The following is a 15,351-nucleotide window of genomic DNA, read 5'->3' as shown; positions in this document are numbered from 1 at the left end:
GGCGCTTCCGCCAGCGGCGGCGCGAGCGGGGCCCCCCCCCCGCCCTTCCCGCTGCCCCCGGGACCCCCCCGGGACCCCCCCGGGACCCCCGGGACCCCCCGACCCCCGCCATGGAGGACGGTGAGTGCTGACCCCCCCCGCGGCGGTTTTGGGACCGTTCCGCCCCGAGTGACGTCGCGGGGTGAGCGGAGGGTGCGGGCCCTTTAAGGGGGGGGGGCGGGTTTAAAGGGGGAGGGGGTTTTGGGGGAAGACCCCCGCCCCCGTTAAAGTGAGCCCCGTGAAGTAACCCCCGGTGTTGTGACAGCGCCATGAAGAGACCCCCCCCCGTTAATGTGACCCCTCCCGTTAATGCGACCCCCCCCTTAATGTGACACTTCCTTATGTGACCCCCCCTTTATGTGATCCCCCTTATTGTGACCCCCACTTAATGTGACCCCCCCCTTTATGTGACCCCCTTTAATGTGACACCCCCTTTAGGTGACCCCCCCCTTAATGCGACCCCCCCCCATTAATGCCACCCCCCTATTAATGCGACCCCCCTCATTAATGTGACCCCCCCATTAATGCGACCCCCATTAATGCCACCCCCCTCATTAACGTGACCCCCCCATTAATGCGACCCCCATTAATGTGAATCCCCCCATTAATGTCACCCCCCCATTAATGCGACCCCCCCCATTAATGCGACCCCCCCCATTAAATCGACCCCCTTCCCTTTGCCCCCCAGTGACCCCCCCGGACCTCCTGCCCTTCCTGCTGCAGGACTGGGGCGCTCCAGGTGAGTGGGGCCGGGTGGGCGGGGGGGGTCCCCCGGGGGTCCCGGGGGTGGGGGGGGTGCGGAGGGGCTGACGGGACCCCCCGGGACCCCCGTGCCCCCCCAGAGGCGGGGGGGGCGGCGCCGTTCGTGGAGATCCTGGAGCAGCCGCGGCAGCGCGGGATGAGGTTCCGCTACAAGTGCGAGGGGCGCTCGGCCGGGAGCATCCCCGGGGAGCACAGCAGCGAGAGCACCCGGACGCACCCCACCATCCGCGTGAGTGTCCCAGTACAAACCAGTATGGACCAGTAACAGCCTGGGACCCCTCAGTGCCCCCCCAGAGCCCCCCCAGTGCCCCCAGCCCCAGGGAGCACAGCAGCGAGAGCACCCGGACGCACACCACCATCCGCGTGAGTGTCCCAGTACAAACCAGTATGGACCAGTAACAGCCTGGGACCCCTCAGTGCCCCCCCAGAGCCCCCCAGAGCCCCCCAGTGCCCCCAGCCCCAGGGAGCACAGCAGCGAGAGCACCCGGACGCACCCCACCATCCGCGTGAGTGTCCCAGTATAAACCAGTAATGACCAGTAACCACCCAGTGCCCCCCTGAGCCCCTCTAGTGCCCCCCACCATCCGCGTGAGTGTCCCAGTACAAACCAGTATGGACCAGTAACAGCCTGGGACCCCCCCGATCTCCCCAGCTCTCCCATCCCTGGCCGGGGGGGCTCAGCACCCTCTCCCCCAGCCCCACTGCAGCATCCCCGTGAGCCCCCCAGCTCAGACCAGTGCTGACCAGTCCAAACCAGTGCTGACCAGTGCAAACCGGTCCCGCAGGTGAACAACTACCGGGGCCCGGGGCGCGTGCGGGTGTCGCTGGTGACCAAGGACCCCCCGCACCGCCCGCACCCCCACGAGCTGGTGGGCAAGGACTGCCGGGACGGCTTCTACGAGGCCGAGCTGAGCCCCGAGCGCAGCGTGCACAGGTGGGACCCCAACCCGGATGTCCCCCCCAAAAACCGGGACAGCCCCGAAATCGGGATGGGACCCCGAAATCGGGACAGCCCCGAAATCCGGGACGGGAACCCAGACCGGGACGGGACCCCGAAATCGGGATATCACCCAAAAACTGGAACATCCCCCGCCAAAAACTGGGATATCCCTAAAACCAGGGACAACCCTGAAATTTGGGACAGCCCCGAAATCTGGGACAACCCCAAAATCCGGGACAACTCCGAAATCCGGGATATCCTCCCCCAAAAACTGGGACATCCCCAAAAACCAGGGAGAACCCCAAAATCCGGGGACAGCCCCGAAATCCAGGATATCCCCCAAAAACTGGGATATCCCCCAAAAAAACGGGATATCCCCCCCAAAAACTGGGACAGCCGCAAAACCCGGGTCAGCCCCCCAAAAACCGGGGACATCCCCCAAAAACTGTGGACATCCCTCAGGCTGGGGGCACACCCCAAAACTGGGATGTCCCCCAAAATCAGGGACACCCCCAAAACCGGGAGACACCCCCACGGGGCGGTGGGAGCACCCAAGATTTGGGAACCCCCCCAGAAGAGCAGGTGGTATCTCCCAAAATACTGGGGATCTCCCTCCGGGGCGGGTGGGACCACCCAAAAACGGGGGGGACGCCCAAAATACGGGACCCTGCCAGGAGTCCTAGGAACCCCCAAAATTCGGGATCCCTGCCCCGGAGTGTTCGGGGGGATCCCGAAATCCAGGTGGAGCCCTGAGCCAGCCCAGTTTTGGGGTCAGTTTCCAGAATTTGGGGATCCAGTGTGTGAAGAAGCGGGAGCTGGAGGCGGCCGTGGCCGAGCGGATCCGCACCAACAACAACCCCTTCAACGGTACTGGGAGCACTGGGAGGGACTGGGGGGGACTGGGAGGGAACTGGGAGAGAACTGGGAGGGACTGGGAGGGGACTGGGAGCGATTGGGAGGGAACTGGGAGGGACTGGGAGTTACTGGGAGGGACTGGGAGTGACTGGGAGGGACTGGGAGGGAACTGGGGGGGAACTGGGAAGGACTGGGAGGGAACTGGGAGCGACTGGGAGGGACTGGGAGGGAACTGGGAGGGACTGGGAGGGAACTGGGGGGGACTGGGAGGGACTGGGAGGGACTGGGGGGGAACTGGGAGGGACTGGGAGGGAACTGGGAGTGACTGGGAGGGACTGGGAGGGAACTGGGGGGGAACTGGAAAGGACTGGGAGGGAACTGGGAGGGACTGGGAGTTACTGGGAGGGAACTGGGAGTGACTGGGTATTACTGGGAGGTCACTGAGGACGGTCCTGGGGCTGCTGGGGGCGTCACTGGTCTGTACTGGTCTGTACTGGGCAGTGCCAGGGGAGCAGCGCGGGGGCGAGTATGACCTGGGGGTGTCACTGGGGGTACCTGGGGATGTTAGTGGTTTGTACTGATATATACTGGTCTATGCTGGTTTACACTGGTCTGTACTGGTTTATACTGGTCTGTACTGGTTTATACCGGTTCTCACTGGTCTGCACCGGGCAGTGCCGGCGGAGCAGCGCGGGGGCGAGTACGACCTGGCCGCGGTCCGGCTCTGCTTCCAGGTGTGGGTGAGGGGCCCGGGGGGGCTGCAGCCCCTCCCCCCCGTCCTGTCCCAGCCCATCTACGACAACCGTGAGTGGGACACGGGGACACGGGGACAGCTGGGGACACCTGGGCACACCTGGGACACCTGGGGACACCTGAGTGACACCTGGGACACCTGGGGGACATTGGGGACACCTGGGGGACATTGGGGACAGCTGAGGGACACCTGGGGGACATCCCTGAGACCCATGTGGGACATCCCTGGGACATCCCTGGGACACCCAAGGGACACCTGGGGACACCCGAGGGTGGCCCGGGACCCACGGCGGCCCCGCGCTGTCCCCAGGTGCCCCCAGCACGGCCGAGCTCCGGATCTGCCGCGTGAACCGCAACTCCGGGAGCTGCCGGGGCGGGGACGAGATCTTCCTGCTGTGTGACAAGGTCCAGAAAGGTCAGGGGGCACCCCGGGATGGGGACAGCCCGAAACGGGGCACCCCAAAAACGGGGCACCCCAAAAACGGGGACAGCCCGAAATGGGGCACCCCAAAAATGGGGCACCCCAAAATTGGGGCACCCCAAAAATGGGACAGCCGAAAAACGGGACACCCCAAACCCGGGACACCCCAAACCTGGGACACCCCAAAACCTGGGACACCCCAAAGCTGGGATGTCCCAAACAGGGCGATATCGGTGTCTGTGTCCCCCGGCTTTGTTCCTGTCGCTGTCATCTGTCCCTGTCCCCGTGTCCCTGTCCCCATCCCTGTGTCTCTGCCCCCATGTCCGTGTCCCCGTGTCCATGTCCCTGTCCCCATGTCCGTGTCCCCGTGTCCCTGTGGTGTCCCCGGGGTGTCCCCAGCATGTCCCCATCCCCATGTCCATGTCCATGCCCGTGTTCCTGTGTCCATGTCCCCATCCCTGTCCCCGTGTCCCTGTCCCTGCAGTGTCCCCATGTCCCCGTCCCCATGTCCATGTCCGTGTGTCCCTGTCCCCGCGGCACCCCAGCGTGTCCCCATGTCCCTGTCCCTATGTCCGTGTCCCCATCCCCATGTCCATGCCTGTGTCCCCATGTCCATGCCTGTGTCCGTGTCCGTGTCCGTGTCCCCGCCGTGTCCCCGCGTGTCCCCGTGTCCCTGTCCCTATGTCCGTGTCCCCATCCCCATGTCCATGCCCATGTCCCCATGTGCGTGTCCCCGTGTCCCTGTGGTGTCCCCGGGGTGTCCCCAGCATGTCCCCATCCCCATGTCCATGTCCATGCCCATGTTCCTGTGTCCATGTCCCCATCCCTGTCCCCGTGTCCCTGTCCCTGCAGTGTCCCCGTGTCTCTGTCCCCATGTCCATGCCCATGTCCCCGTGTCCGTGTCCCCCGCGTGTCCCCGCGTGTCCCCACTGTGTCCCCGTGCCCGCAGAGGACATCGAGGTGCGTTTCTCGGCCGAGGGCTGGGAGGCCAAGGGCTCCTTCGCGCAGGCCGACGTTCACCGCCAGGTCGCCATCGTGTTCCGCACGCCGCCGTTCCGGGACCCCGCGCTGCGCGCGCCCGTCACCGTGCGCATGGAGCTGCAGCGGCCCTCGGACCGGCAGCGCAGCGCGCCGCTCGACTTCCGCTACCTGCCCCACCAGGGTGGGCTTCGGGGGGCTATGGGGTGGTTCTGGGGGGCTGGGGGTGATCTGGGGTCCCTGGAGCTTCAGTTCCCATTGATTTCCTGTTCCTGCCCCACCAGGGTGGGCTTCGGGGGGCTGCGGGGTGGTTTTGGGGGGCTGGGGGTGATCTGGGGTCCCTGGAGCTTCAGTTCCCATTGATTTCCTGTTCCTGCCCCACCAGGGTGGGCTTCGGGGGGCTGCGGGGTGGTTTTGGGGGGCTGGGGATGATCCAGGGTTCCTCTGGGGCACTCCTGGGTCCCTTTGGGACATTCCTGGATCCCTGGAGCTGCACCACCCCGGTGGAGTTCCACTGCCTGCCCCACCAGGGTGGGCTTCGGGGGGCTGCGGGGTGGTTTTGGGGGGCTGGGGTCCCTTTGGGGCATTCTCAGATCCCTGAATCCCATTGATTTCTATTCCTGCCCCACCAGGGTGACCCTGGGGGGGGTCTATGGGGTGCTGCGGGGTCTTTTTGGGGGGCTGGGGGTGATCCAGGGTCCCTTTTGGGTCACTCCCAGGTCCCGTTCTGGTTCTTTTTGGTTCCTTCTTGTCACCCTGGGACGCTGTGGGGTCTCCTGAGGTCACTGGTGTGACTGGGAGGGGACTGGGGGTCACTGGGAGGTGACTCTGAGTGACTGGGATTAACTGGAAGGTGACAAGGAAGTCACTGGGGGGTCACTGGTTGTTACTGGGAGGTCACTGGTGTGACTGGGAGGGGACTGGGGGGTCACTGGTGTGACTGGGAGCTCCCTGGGAGCTCACTGGTGTCACTGGTGTCACTGGTGCAGGGGACCTGCAGTGCATCGAGGAGAAGCGCAAGCGGACGCGGGAAACCTTCCGCTCCTTCATCCAGCGCAGCCCCCTGCCCGGTGGGGCTTGGGGGGCTTTGGGGGGCTTCGGGGGGATTGTTGGGGTCCCTGGGGGGGTCTAAAGGGGAAATTGGGGATCCTTGGGGGGAATCTGGGGGGGTTTGGGGCCCCTGGGGGAGTCTGGTGGGGAGATTTGGGGGACCCTGGGGGGAGGCTTGGGGTCTCCGGGGGGGTGTAGAGGAGGAACTGGGGGTCTTGGGGGGGCCTTGGGGGGATTTGGGGACCCTGGGGGGATTTGGGGTCCTTGGGGGGGGGTCTCTGAGGAAGTTTTGGGGTCCTGGGGGGGGTCTCGAGGGGGAAATGGGGGTCCCGTGGGGATGTTGGGGGGGATTTTGGGGTCCTGGGGGGATCATTTGGGGTCCTGGGGGAGGGTCCAAAGGGGATTTGGGGTCCCTGGGGGGGGTCCCTGACAGTGGGACCCCCATTTCCCCCCCCCAGCTCCGGCGTCCGGCGAGTCGCGGCCCCCCCGGCGCCTGGCGGTGCCCTCGAGACCCCCCCCGGCCCCCCAGAACCCCCCCAGTGCAGGTGAGGGGGACTGGGAGGGACTGGGGGGGATTGGGGGGACTGGGAGGGACTGGGAGGGGACTGGGAGGGAACTGGGAGGGACTGGGAGGGGAATGGGAGGGACTGGGAGGGATTGGGGGGACTGGGATGGAACTGGGAGGAACTGGGGTGGGGCAAAAGGGGAAAACATTGGGGGGGAATTGGGGAGGGTGGGGGGCAAGGAGGGAATTGGGGAGGGGGAAGTGGGGGAGGGGAGTGAATGGGGCCGGGGGCAATTTTGGGGGGAAGTTGGCGGGAACTGGGGGGGGTCGAGCCCCTCCCTCACCCCTTCCCCTCCCCCCCAGCTCCCTCCTTCTCCTTCGGGGGTCCCGGGGGGCTCCTGGGGGGCCCGGCCCCCCCCGAGCCGGAGCCTTTGGCCGAGGCGCTGCTGCAGCTGCAATTTGAGGAGGGGTCCCCCCAGCTCGGGGGGGGCGGCACGGCCCCCCCGCTGGATTTGGGGGCGCTTCTGGGGGGGGGGACTCCCCCTTCCCCGCCCTGGACCCCCTCAACGCCTGCGAGGTCCAGCGCCTGCTGGGCCCCCCCGAGCCCCCCCCGAGCTTCGGGGACCCCTCCCCGGATTTCGGGGCGGGGGTTCCCGAGCCGCCCCCGCCCCCCCCGGATTTCGGGGGCCCCCCCATGTTGATGTCGTACCCCGAGGCCATCGCCCGCCTGGTGCAGAGCCAGCCCCCGGGGGCGCCCCCCGAAATGGGGCTGGGGGCCGAGCTGGCCGGGGGTCCCGAGCTGGGGGGGCTGGGGGGGCCCGAGGAGTCGCTGCCCTCGCTGGGGGAGCTGGACTTGAGCACCTTCCTCAGCCAGTTCCCCTCCTCCTGACTGGGAGCCACTGGGAGGGCTTGAGGCTTTACTGGGTGTTACTGGGAGGGGTCCAGCGTTTATTTGTACTTACTGGGAGGCTTCTAGGGTTTACTGGGAGGCTTCTAGGGCTTACTGGGAGGCACTGGGATGCTTCTAGGGCTTACTGGGAGGCATCTGAGGGTTGCAGGGGCTGACTGGGAGTTACTGGGAGGTTTCTAGTGTTTACTGGGAGGCTTTTAGGGCTTACTGGGAGTCACTGGGAGGCTGTTAGGGGTGACTGGGAGGTTACTGGGGGGCACGGAGAGGTTTCTAGGGGGTGCTGGGGCTTACTGGGAGTCACTGGGAGTTCTCTGCGGTTACTGGGACGCAACTGGGAGTCACTGGGGAATCTCTGCGGTTACTGGGAGGACGCCAAGTGCCTGCTGGGGGTCACTGGGAGCTACTGGGACACTCTTGCCGGGGTCACTGGGTGCCTTTTTGGGGGGTGCCCCCTTTGCCCCTCCCCCGGCATTAACCCCGCCCCCATCGAAGTGCCTGGGGGGGAGGGGAAAGCCCCGCCCCTCCCCCCTCCCCCCCCCGGGGTCACCCCAATAAACGGTCCAAGGCCCGCGTGGTTTGATTGACAGCTGGGGGCGTGGCCATGGCGGCTGGGGGCGTGGTTTCCTATCGGGGGCGTGGTTTCGCCTCCAGGGGGCGTGGCCAAACTGGCGCGGCCGCCGGCCGGGCGGGGCGCGCTTTTCTTGCGGGAAGGGGCGTGGCCTCGTCCCGGAAGGGGCGGGGCGGGGAGGCCGCGGCGGAGCCGAGCGGGGCCGGGGCCGGGGCCGGGCCGGGCCGGGAGCGGCGGCAGCGGGGCCGGGCCGGAGCCTCCGCGATCCCGCCGGGGCCAGCGAGGCGGCCATGCCGAGCAAGAAGAAGAAATACAACGCGCGCTTCCCGCCGGTACCGGCTGAGGGGGGACGGGGGCGCCATGGCAACGGGGAGGGGGCGGTTACCATGGCAACGGGGGCGGGGGGGGGGGCGCGGGGGTTACCGCGGCAACGGGCGGGGTCTCGGCGCCATGGCAACGGGGGCGGGGCCACGGGGGCGCCGTGGGAACGGGGAGGGGGCGGGGCTTGGGCGGGCGGGGCCGCGCGTGAGGGGCGTGGCCTGGGGTGGGCGGGGCTCAGGTGAGGATGGGGTCCTGCAGGTGAGGGGGTTCAGGTGAGGGGGGGCTGTGCAGGTGAGGGGGGCTCAGGTGAGGGGGGGCTGTGCAGGTGAGGGCGGGGCTCAGGTGAGGGCGGGGCTGTGCAGGTGAGGGGGCTGTGCAGGTGAGGTCGGGGCTCAGGTGAGGTCGGGGCTGTGCAGGTGAGGGCGGGGCTCAGGTGAGGGCGGGGCTGTGCAGGTGAGGGGGTTCAGGTGAGGGCGGGTTCAGGTGAGGATGGGGTTCTGCAGGTGAGGGGGTTCAGGTGAGGGAGGGCTGTTCAGATGAGGGGGGGCTGTTCAGGTGAGGTCGGGGCTCAGGTGAGGGCGGGGCTCTGTGGCAGGCGCGGATCAAGAAGATCATGCAGACGGACGAGGAGATCGGGAAGGTGGCGGCCGCCGTGCCCGTCATCATCTGTATCCTCTGGCACACCTGGGCCCCGCCCTGGGACCCCGCCCTGCTCACCTGGGCACCTCTGGGACCCCACCCTGCTCACCTGGGCACCCTGGGACCCCGCCCTGCTCAACTGGGCACCTCTGGGACCCCACCCTGCTCACCTGGGCACCCTGGGACCCCGCCCTGCTCACCTGGGCACCTCTGGGACCCCGCCCTGAACACCTGGGCACATCTTGGACCCCGCCCTGCTCACCTGGGCACCTCTGCGACCCCACCCTGCTCACCTGGGCACCCTGGGACACTACCCTGCTCACCTGGGCACCTCTGGGACCCCGCCCTGCTCACCTGGGCACTTCTGCGACCCCACCCTGCTCACCTGGGCACCCTGGGACCCTACCCTGCTCACCTGGGCACCTCTGGGACCCCGCCCTGAACACCTGGGCACCCTGGGACCCCACCTGGGCACATCTTGGACCCCGCCCTGCTCACCTGGGCACCTCTGGGACCCCGCCCTGAACACCTGGGCACCTCAGGGACCCCACCCTGTGTACCTGGGCACCTCTGGGACCCCACCCTGCTCACCTGGGCCCCGCCCCAGGACCCCTCCCTGTGTACCTGGGCACCTCTGGGACCCCGCCCTGCTCACCTGGGCTCCCCCGCCTTGCACAGCCCGGCCCCCCAGGTGCCCCTACCTGTGCCAGCTGAGGCTGCCCGTGCTGGGGGGCGCTGGGAGGGTTCACCTGCACCCGCGGGTGCCACCTGCGTACCTGGCCGTCCTTAGCGTGGCAGCGCGGGCGCTGGAGCTGTTCCTGGAGTCGCTGCTGCGCAAGGCGTGCCACGTCACGCAGTCCCGCAACGCCAAGACCATGACGACGTCCCACCTGTGAGTGCCCAGTGCCACACCTGTCCCCCGTCCCACCTGTCCCCAATGTCCCCAGTGTCCCACCTGTGAGTGCCCAGTGCCACACCTGTCCCCCCATCCCACCTGTCCCCAGTGTCCCCAGTGTCCCACCTGTGAGTGCCCAGTGTCACACCTGTCCCACCTGTGAGTGCCCAGTGTCACACCTGTCCCCCCGTCCTACCTGTCCCCAATGTCCCCAGTGTCCCACCTGTGAGTGCCCAGTGTCACACCTGTCCCCCCGTCCCACCTGTCCCCACCTGTCTCACGTGTCCCCACCTGTCCTTCCTGTCCCACCTGTCCCCAATGTCCCACCTGTCTCCATCTGCCTGGGACACCTCTGGGAGGTGGGGAAGGGTCCCTGACACACCTGAGGCCCCTTTTGGGGCTGGGTGTGGCCTGTCCCTGGTGCGGTGGGTGTGGCCAGGTGGGTGTGCTCTGTCCCAGGTGTGGTGGGCGTGGCCAGGTGGGTGTGGTCTGTCCTGGGTGTGGCCAGGTGGGTGTGGTCTGTCCCAGGTGCGGTGGGTGTGGCCAGGTGGGTGTGGTCTGTCCCAGGTGTGGTGGGCGTGGCCAGGTGGGTGTGGTCTGTCCCAGGTGCGGTGGGTGTGGCCAGGTGGGTGTGGTCTGTCCCAGGTGTGGTGGGCGTGGCCAGGTGGGTGTGGTCTGTCCCAGGTGTGGTGGGCGTGGCTGGGTGGGCGTGGCCGGGCGGGTGGGCGTGGTCTGAGGCCCCGCCCACAGGAAGCAGTGCATCGAGCTGGAGCAGCAGTTCGACTTCCTCAAGGACCTGGTGGCCGCCGTGCCCGACATGCAGGGGGACGGCGACGACCCCCACGGCGACGGCGAGCGGGGACCCCGCAGGTGGGGCACACCTGGGACATGCCCCGATACCTGGGGGGCACCCGGGGACACCTGGGGGACAGCCCTGGGAAACCTGAGGGATATGTGGGGACACCCCTGGACACCTCGGGGACACCTTGGGAACACCTGGGGACACCTCGGGGACACCTCGGGGACACCTGGGGACACCCCCGGACACCTCGGGGACACCTTGGGAACACCTGGGGACACCTCGGGGACACCTGGGGACACCCCTGGATATCTTGGGGACACCTTGAGGACACCTGGGGACAGCCCTGGACACCTTGGGGACACCCCTGGATATCTGGGGGACACCCCTGGACACCCCGGGGACACCCCTGGACACCTTGGGGACACCCCTGGATATCTGGGGGACACCCCTGGATACCTGGGGGACATCTGGGGACACCCCTGGACCCCTTGGGGACACTTGTGGCAGAGCTGGGGACCACCTGGGGATATTTGGGGACACCCCTGCACACCTGGGGGGGGTCCTGGGGTACCTGGGGGCACCTTGGCACACCTGAGGTCCCTGACGGGGACGTCAGGAGGGATTTTGGGGTGCAGGCTGGGATTTGGGGCGGTTTTGGGGGCAGGGGTCTCTAATTTTGGGGGGTCTCTAATTGGGGGGGGTCTCTTTCAGGGGGCGCCGCCCAGGCAGTGGCCGCAAGAACGGGGGTCCCGGGGCCAAGGGGACCCCAAAACAGTCGGGGACAGACTCGGAGCAGGAGGTGGGGGGGTTTTGGGGGGTCCCAGAGGGGTTTTGGGGGTCCCGGGGCGGGGTTTGGGGCATCCCGGGGGGATTTTGGGGGTCCCAGGGGTGTTTTGGTGGGTCCCGGGGCCAAGGGACATTTGGGAACCAACCCAGAGCTGGAGGTGGGGCGGGGTTTGAGGGGTTTTGGGGGCACCTGGACCCTTGAGTTTCCTTTGGGGGGACCCTGGGGGATTTTGGGGGTCCCCCCTGAAGGGGATTGGCCGTTCCTGGTTGTGGGGTCACTGCTGGGGGGGTGGATTTGGGGGGTCCCGGGTGGGTTTGGGGTTTCCAGGACCCCTCTGGGGAGGGGTTTTGGGGGTCCCTGGGCGTGGGGAGGGTTTGGGGTCCCCGGGCAGGGTTTGGGGTCCCCTCATTGTCCCCCCGTGTCCCCCCAGGAGGAGTCTGAGGACAGCGACAGCGACGGGGACGAGGAGACCCCCCCTCAGCCCCCCCCGGCCCCGCTCCCCTTCGCCAGGTGGGGCCGGGGGGGCAGAGAGCACCGGGGCCGTTTTTGGGGTTGTTTCGGGGGGCTTTGGGGTGTTCCCCCCTCCCTGAGTCCCTGGGGGGGGTTGGGTGGATCGGGGTTGCCCCCCCCGTGTCTCTGGGGGGGATTTGGGGGGATTTGGGGTTTTTTGGGGGGGCTTTGGGGTGTTCCCCCCTCCCTGAGTCCCTGGGGGGGGTTGGGTGGATCGGGGTTGCCCCCCCCGTGTCTCTGGGGGGGATTTGGGGGGATTTGGGGTTTTTTTGGGGGGCTTTGGGGTGTTTCCCCCTCCCTGAGTCCCTGGGGGAGGTTTGGGTGGATTGGAGCTGCCCCCCCCGTGTCTCTGGGGGGGATTTGGGGGGATTTGGGGTTTTTTTGGGGGGTTTCCCCCCTTCACTGACGCCTCTTCCCGCAGCCCCGGGGTCCCCTTTGCCCCCCTGGGCCCCCCCAGCCTCCCGGGGGGGCTCCCGGGGGGGCTCCCCCCAGCCCCCGGCCCCCCCCGCGCCCGCGAGGAAGAGGAGGAGGATGAAGATTACGATTCCTAGCGACCCCCCCCACAATTTTTACCCGTTTCTCCAGAGTTTTCCCCCATTCCGGGGCCGGGCGGCGCCTCCCAGTTGGGCCTTGCTGGGAGCTGGGCCTGGCACCAGTTTGGGGGGGCTGGGGGGTACTGGGAGCACTGGGACCCCCTCCCTGCCCCACTGGTGTCAGGAATTCTGGGGGGGGCTCAGCCCGGGCTCCCGGGACCCCCCCGGACACACCTGGGACCCCTTTTTGGGGGTGGGGGGGCCGGGGGTTGATTTTGGGGCACTTTGGGGGGCGTTTGCTGAGTCGGGGGTTTTGTATCGGCTCAATAAATTCCTGTTTCCATATGGACCCCCCCAAAAACACAACCCTGGGAGACCCCAAATCCTGGGACCCCCCAAAAACACTGGGACCCCTCCCCCCAACCCTTAATTCCTTCCCTAAAATCACTGGGACCTCCCCCAAAAACACTGGGACCCCCCCAAAAACACTGGGACCCCCCCCCAAACCCTGAATTCCTCCCTTAAAACACTGGGACCCCCCCCCTCCAAAAACCCTGGGACCCCCCCAAAAACACTGGGATCTCTCCCCAAATCCTGAATTCCTCCCCTAAAATCACTGGGACCCCCCCAAAGAACCCTAGGACCCCCTCCCAGAAACCCTGGGACTCCCCCCCAAACCCTGAATTCCTCCCTTAAAACACTGGGACCCCCCCAAAAAAACCTTGGGACCCCCCCCCCAAAAACCCTGGGACCCCCCTCCAAAGTCCGGGACGCCCCCGCCCCAAGATCCTGGCATCTCAAACCTCTGAACCCCCTCCCCAAATTTTCAGGACCCCCCAAATTCCCGGGACCCTCCCCCCAATGCGCGTTTCCTTTCTCGGCCGCCAGGGGGCGGCCGAGCCCCCGGGGCGCTGTGGGGTCCGTGGGGGATTTTGGGGGGTCTCGGGGAGTTTTGGGGGGTCTCGGGGGGTTTTGGGGGGGTTTTGGGGGGTCTCGGGGGGTTTTGGGGGATCTCTAGGGACCCATGGGGGAGGTGCAGCTGTGGGGGGTGGGGGGGCTACCGGGGAATTCTGGGGGGCTGCAGGCACCGGCGGGGGGATTCTCGGGGTGTCTGGGGGGGTTTGGGACCTGCAGGGGACCTGTAGGATCTCGAGGGACCTGCCGGGGGGGTAGGACCCTAAAAAAGGGTTTAAAGGTTCTAGGACCCTAAAAGGGGGGGTGAGAGGTTGTAAGACCCTAAAAGGGGGAGATTAAAGGTTGTAGAAACCTAAAGGGGGGAGATTAAAGGTTGGAGGACCCTAAATGGGGGGGTTTAAAGGGTGTAGGACCCTAAAAAAGGGGTTCAAGGGTGTAGGACCCTAAAGGGGTGCTGGAGGGGGGTCAGTGAGCTGCTCCAGGCCTCTGCAGGGCTGCCAGGGCCCGGAAGGAGATTTAAAAGGATTTTAGGGGCTCTTTAGGGGGGGTCTGTGGGGTTTGGGGGGGTCTGTGGGGTTTGGGGGTGGTCTATAGGGATTTGGGGGTGGTCTAGAGGGGTTTGGGGGTGGTCTAGAGGGGTTTGGGGGTGGTCTATAGGGGCTGGAGGTAGTCTGTAGGTGCTGGGGGGTGTCTGTAGGGGTTTGGGGGTGGTCTAGAGGGTTTGGGGGTGGTCTAGAGGGTTTGGGGGTGGTCTGTAGGGGTTTGGGGGTGGTCTAGAGGGGGCTGGGGGGGTCTAGAGGGGTTTGGGGGATCTCGGGGGGCTCTGTGGGGTCCAGAGGGGCTCCTGGGGGCTCTTTGGGGTCCGGGGGGGGCACCAACAGGGGGTGGGGGTCCCTAAGTGTGGGGAGGGGGTGCTGGTCTAGGGGGGTGTCCCCGTGGGGCCGCAGAGACCCCGGGCGGGCGGGCGGGGGGACCCGGAGGCGTCCGGACCCCCCCGCGGCGCTGGAATTCGCCCCCCCCCGTTAATCCCGGGGGCACCAAAAGCGGCGCTTTTGGCCTCGTTGTGTAACGGAGCGAGCGGGGACCGCGACCGGGACCGGGACGGGAACCGGGACCGGGGAGAGGGACAGGGACAGCGGCGGCAGCGCAGGTGGGACACGGGGGGAGCCGGGACAGGGACAGGGGGACAGGGGGACAGGGATTGGGACAGGGGGACAGGGATTGGGACAGGGGGACAGGGGGACAGGGACAGAGGGACAGGGACAGGGGGACAGGGACAGAGGGACAGGGGGACAGGGATTGGGACAGGGGGACAGGGGGACAGGGACAGGGGGACAGGGACAGGGGGACAGGGACAGGGACAGGGGGACAGGGACAGGGACAGGGATTGGGACAGAGGGACAGGGACAGAGGGACAAAGGGACAGGGACAGGGGGACAGGGACAGGGACAGGGACAGGGACAGGGACAGCACAGGTGGGGACACGGGAGGACAGCGGGGAGGACCCCTGGCACAGGGGACAGGGACAATTGGGGGGACCCCCGGGACAGGGGGTCCGGTGGGGTCGGGGGGAGCAAAGGGGGAGGGGACAACAGATGGGGACAGTGGGGGGACCTCGGGATGGGGGCGGCACCTGGAGGACAGCTGGGGACACCTGGGGACACTTGGGGACATTCCTGGGACAGGACTGGGGGGCACAACGAGGCGGGGATGGAGGGGGGGGACATCGGGGGGTTACAGGATGGGGTGGGGACACTGTGGGGGGACATGGGAACAGCTTGGGGCACCAGCGAGGGGTTGGGGACATCGTGGGGGGGTTGGGGACACTCTCTCAGGGAGGGGAGGGGACATTGGGCAGGTTGGGGACATCGTGGGGGGACACTGGGAGCATTGGGGGTGTGGTGGGGCCATGGCTTGGGCTGGGGAAATCACAGAGGGGACACGGGACAGCTTGGGGACATGGAGGAGAACGGTGGGGACATCAGGGAGGGTTTGGGGACATCACAGGTGGCACCCTTCACCTTGGGGACACGGAGTCACAGCTGGCCGGATGTCCCCATCCCTGGGGAGCTGCGCCGAGGTGGAGCAGGGACAGGGACATGCTGGGGACATCAGAGGGGTTGGGGACGCGTGACGCAAGCGGTGACACCGTCCCCAGTGGTCACCAC

General features: G+C 67.2%; 2 protein-coding genes across 2 annotated transcripts; both read left to right on the top strand.

Annotated features, from left to right (window-relative positions):
* Positions 1–5: 5 nt before the first annotated feature.
* LOC110478845 (transcription factor p65) lies at positions 6–7,793 on the top strand. Its single transcript, XM_085563917.1, is given in 12 exon segments — positions 6–120; positions 728–778; positions 882–1,030; positions 1,587–1,735; positions 2,517–2,608; positions 3,272–3,400; positions 3,660–3,764; positions 4,720–4,932; positions 5,738–5,818; positions 6,257–6,343; positions 6,667–6,833; positions 6,836–7,793. Coding segments are annotated over 12 exon segments (1,590 nt in total). The 5' UTR covers positions 6–110; the 3' UTR covers positions 7,193–7,793.
* Positions 7,794–7,942: 149 nt separating this feature from the next.
* LOC110478843 (uncharacterized) lies at positions 7,943–12,613 on the top strand. Its single transcript, XM_085563947.1, has 7 exons — positions 7,943–8,113; positions 8,698–8,770; positions 9,540–9,633; positions 10,387–10,506; positions 11,150–11,237; positions 11,656–11,735; positions 12,157–12,613. The coding sequence occupies exons 1-7, from the start codon at positions 8,072–8,074 to the stop codon at positions 12,284–12,286; spliced, it is 627 nt and encodes a 208-aa protein (XP_085420073.1). The 5' UTR covers positions 7,943–8,071; the 3' UTR covers positions 12,287–12,613.
* The last annotated feature ends 2,738 nt before the right edge of the window (positions 12,614–15,351 follow it).

Source organism: Lonchura striata, chromosome 31, assembly GCF_050655825.1.
Source record: "Lonchura striata isolate lonStrDom1 chromosome 31, ASM5065582v1, whole genome shotgun sequence".
Classification (NCBI taxonomy): domain Eukaryota; kingdom Metazoa; phylum Chordata; class Aves; order Passeriformes; family Estrildidae; genus Lonchura; species Lonchura striata.
The sequence above is the reverse complement of the archived record's forward strand: the minus strand, read 5'-3'. Positions and strand labels throughout refer to the sequence as shown.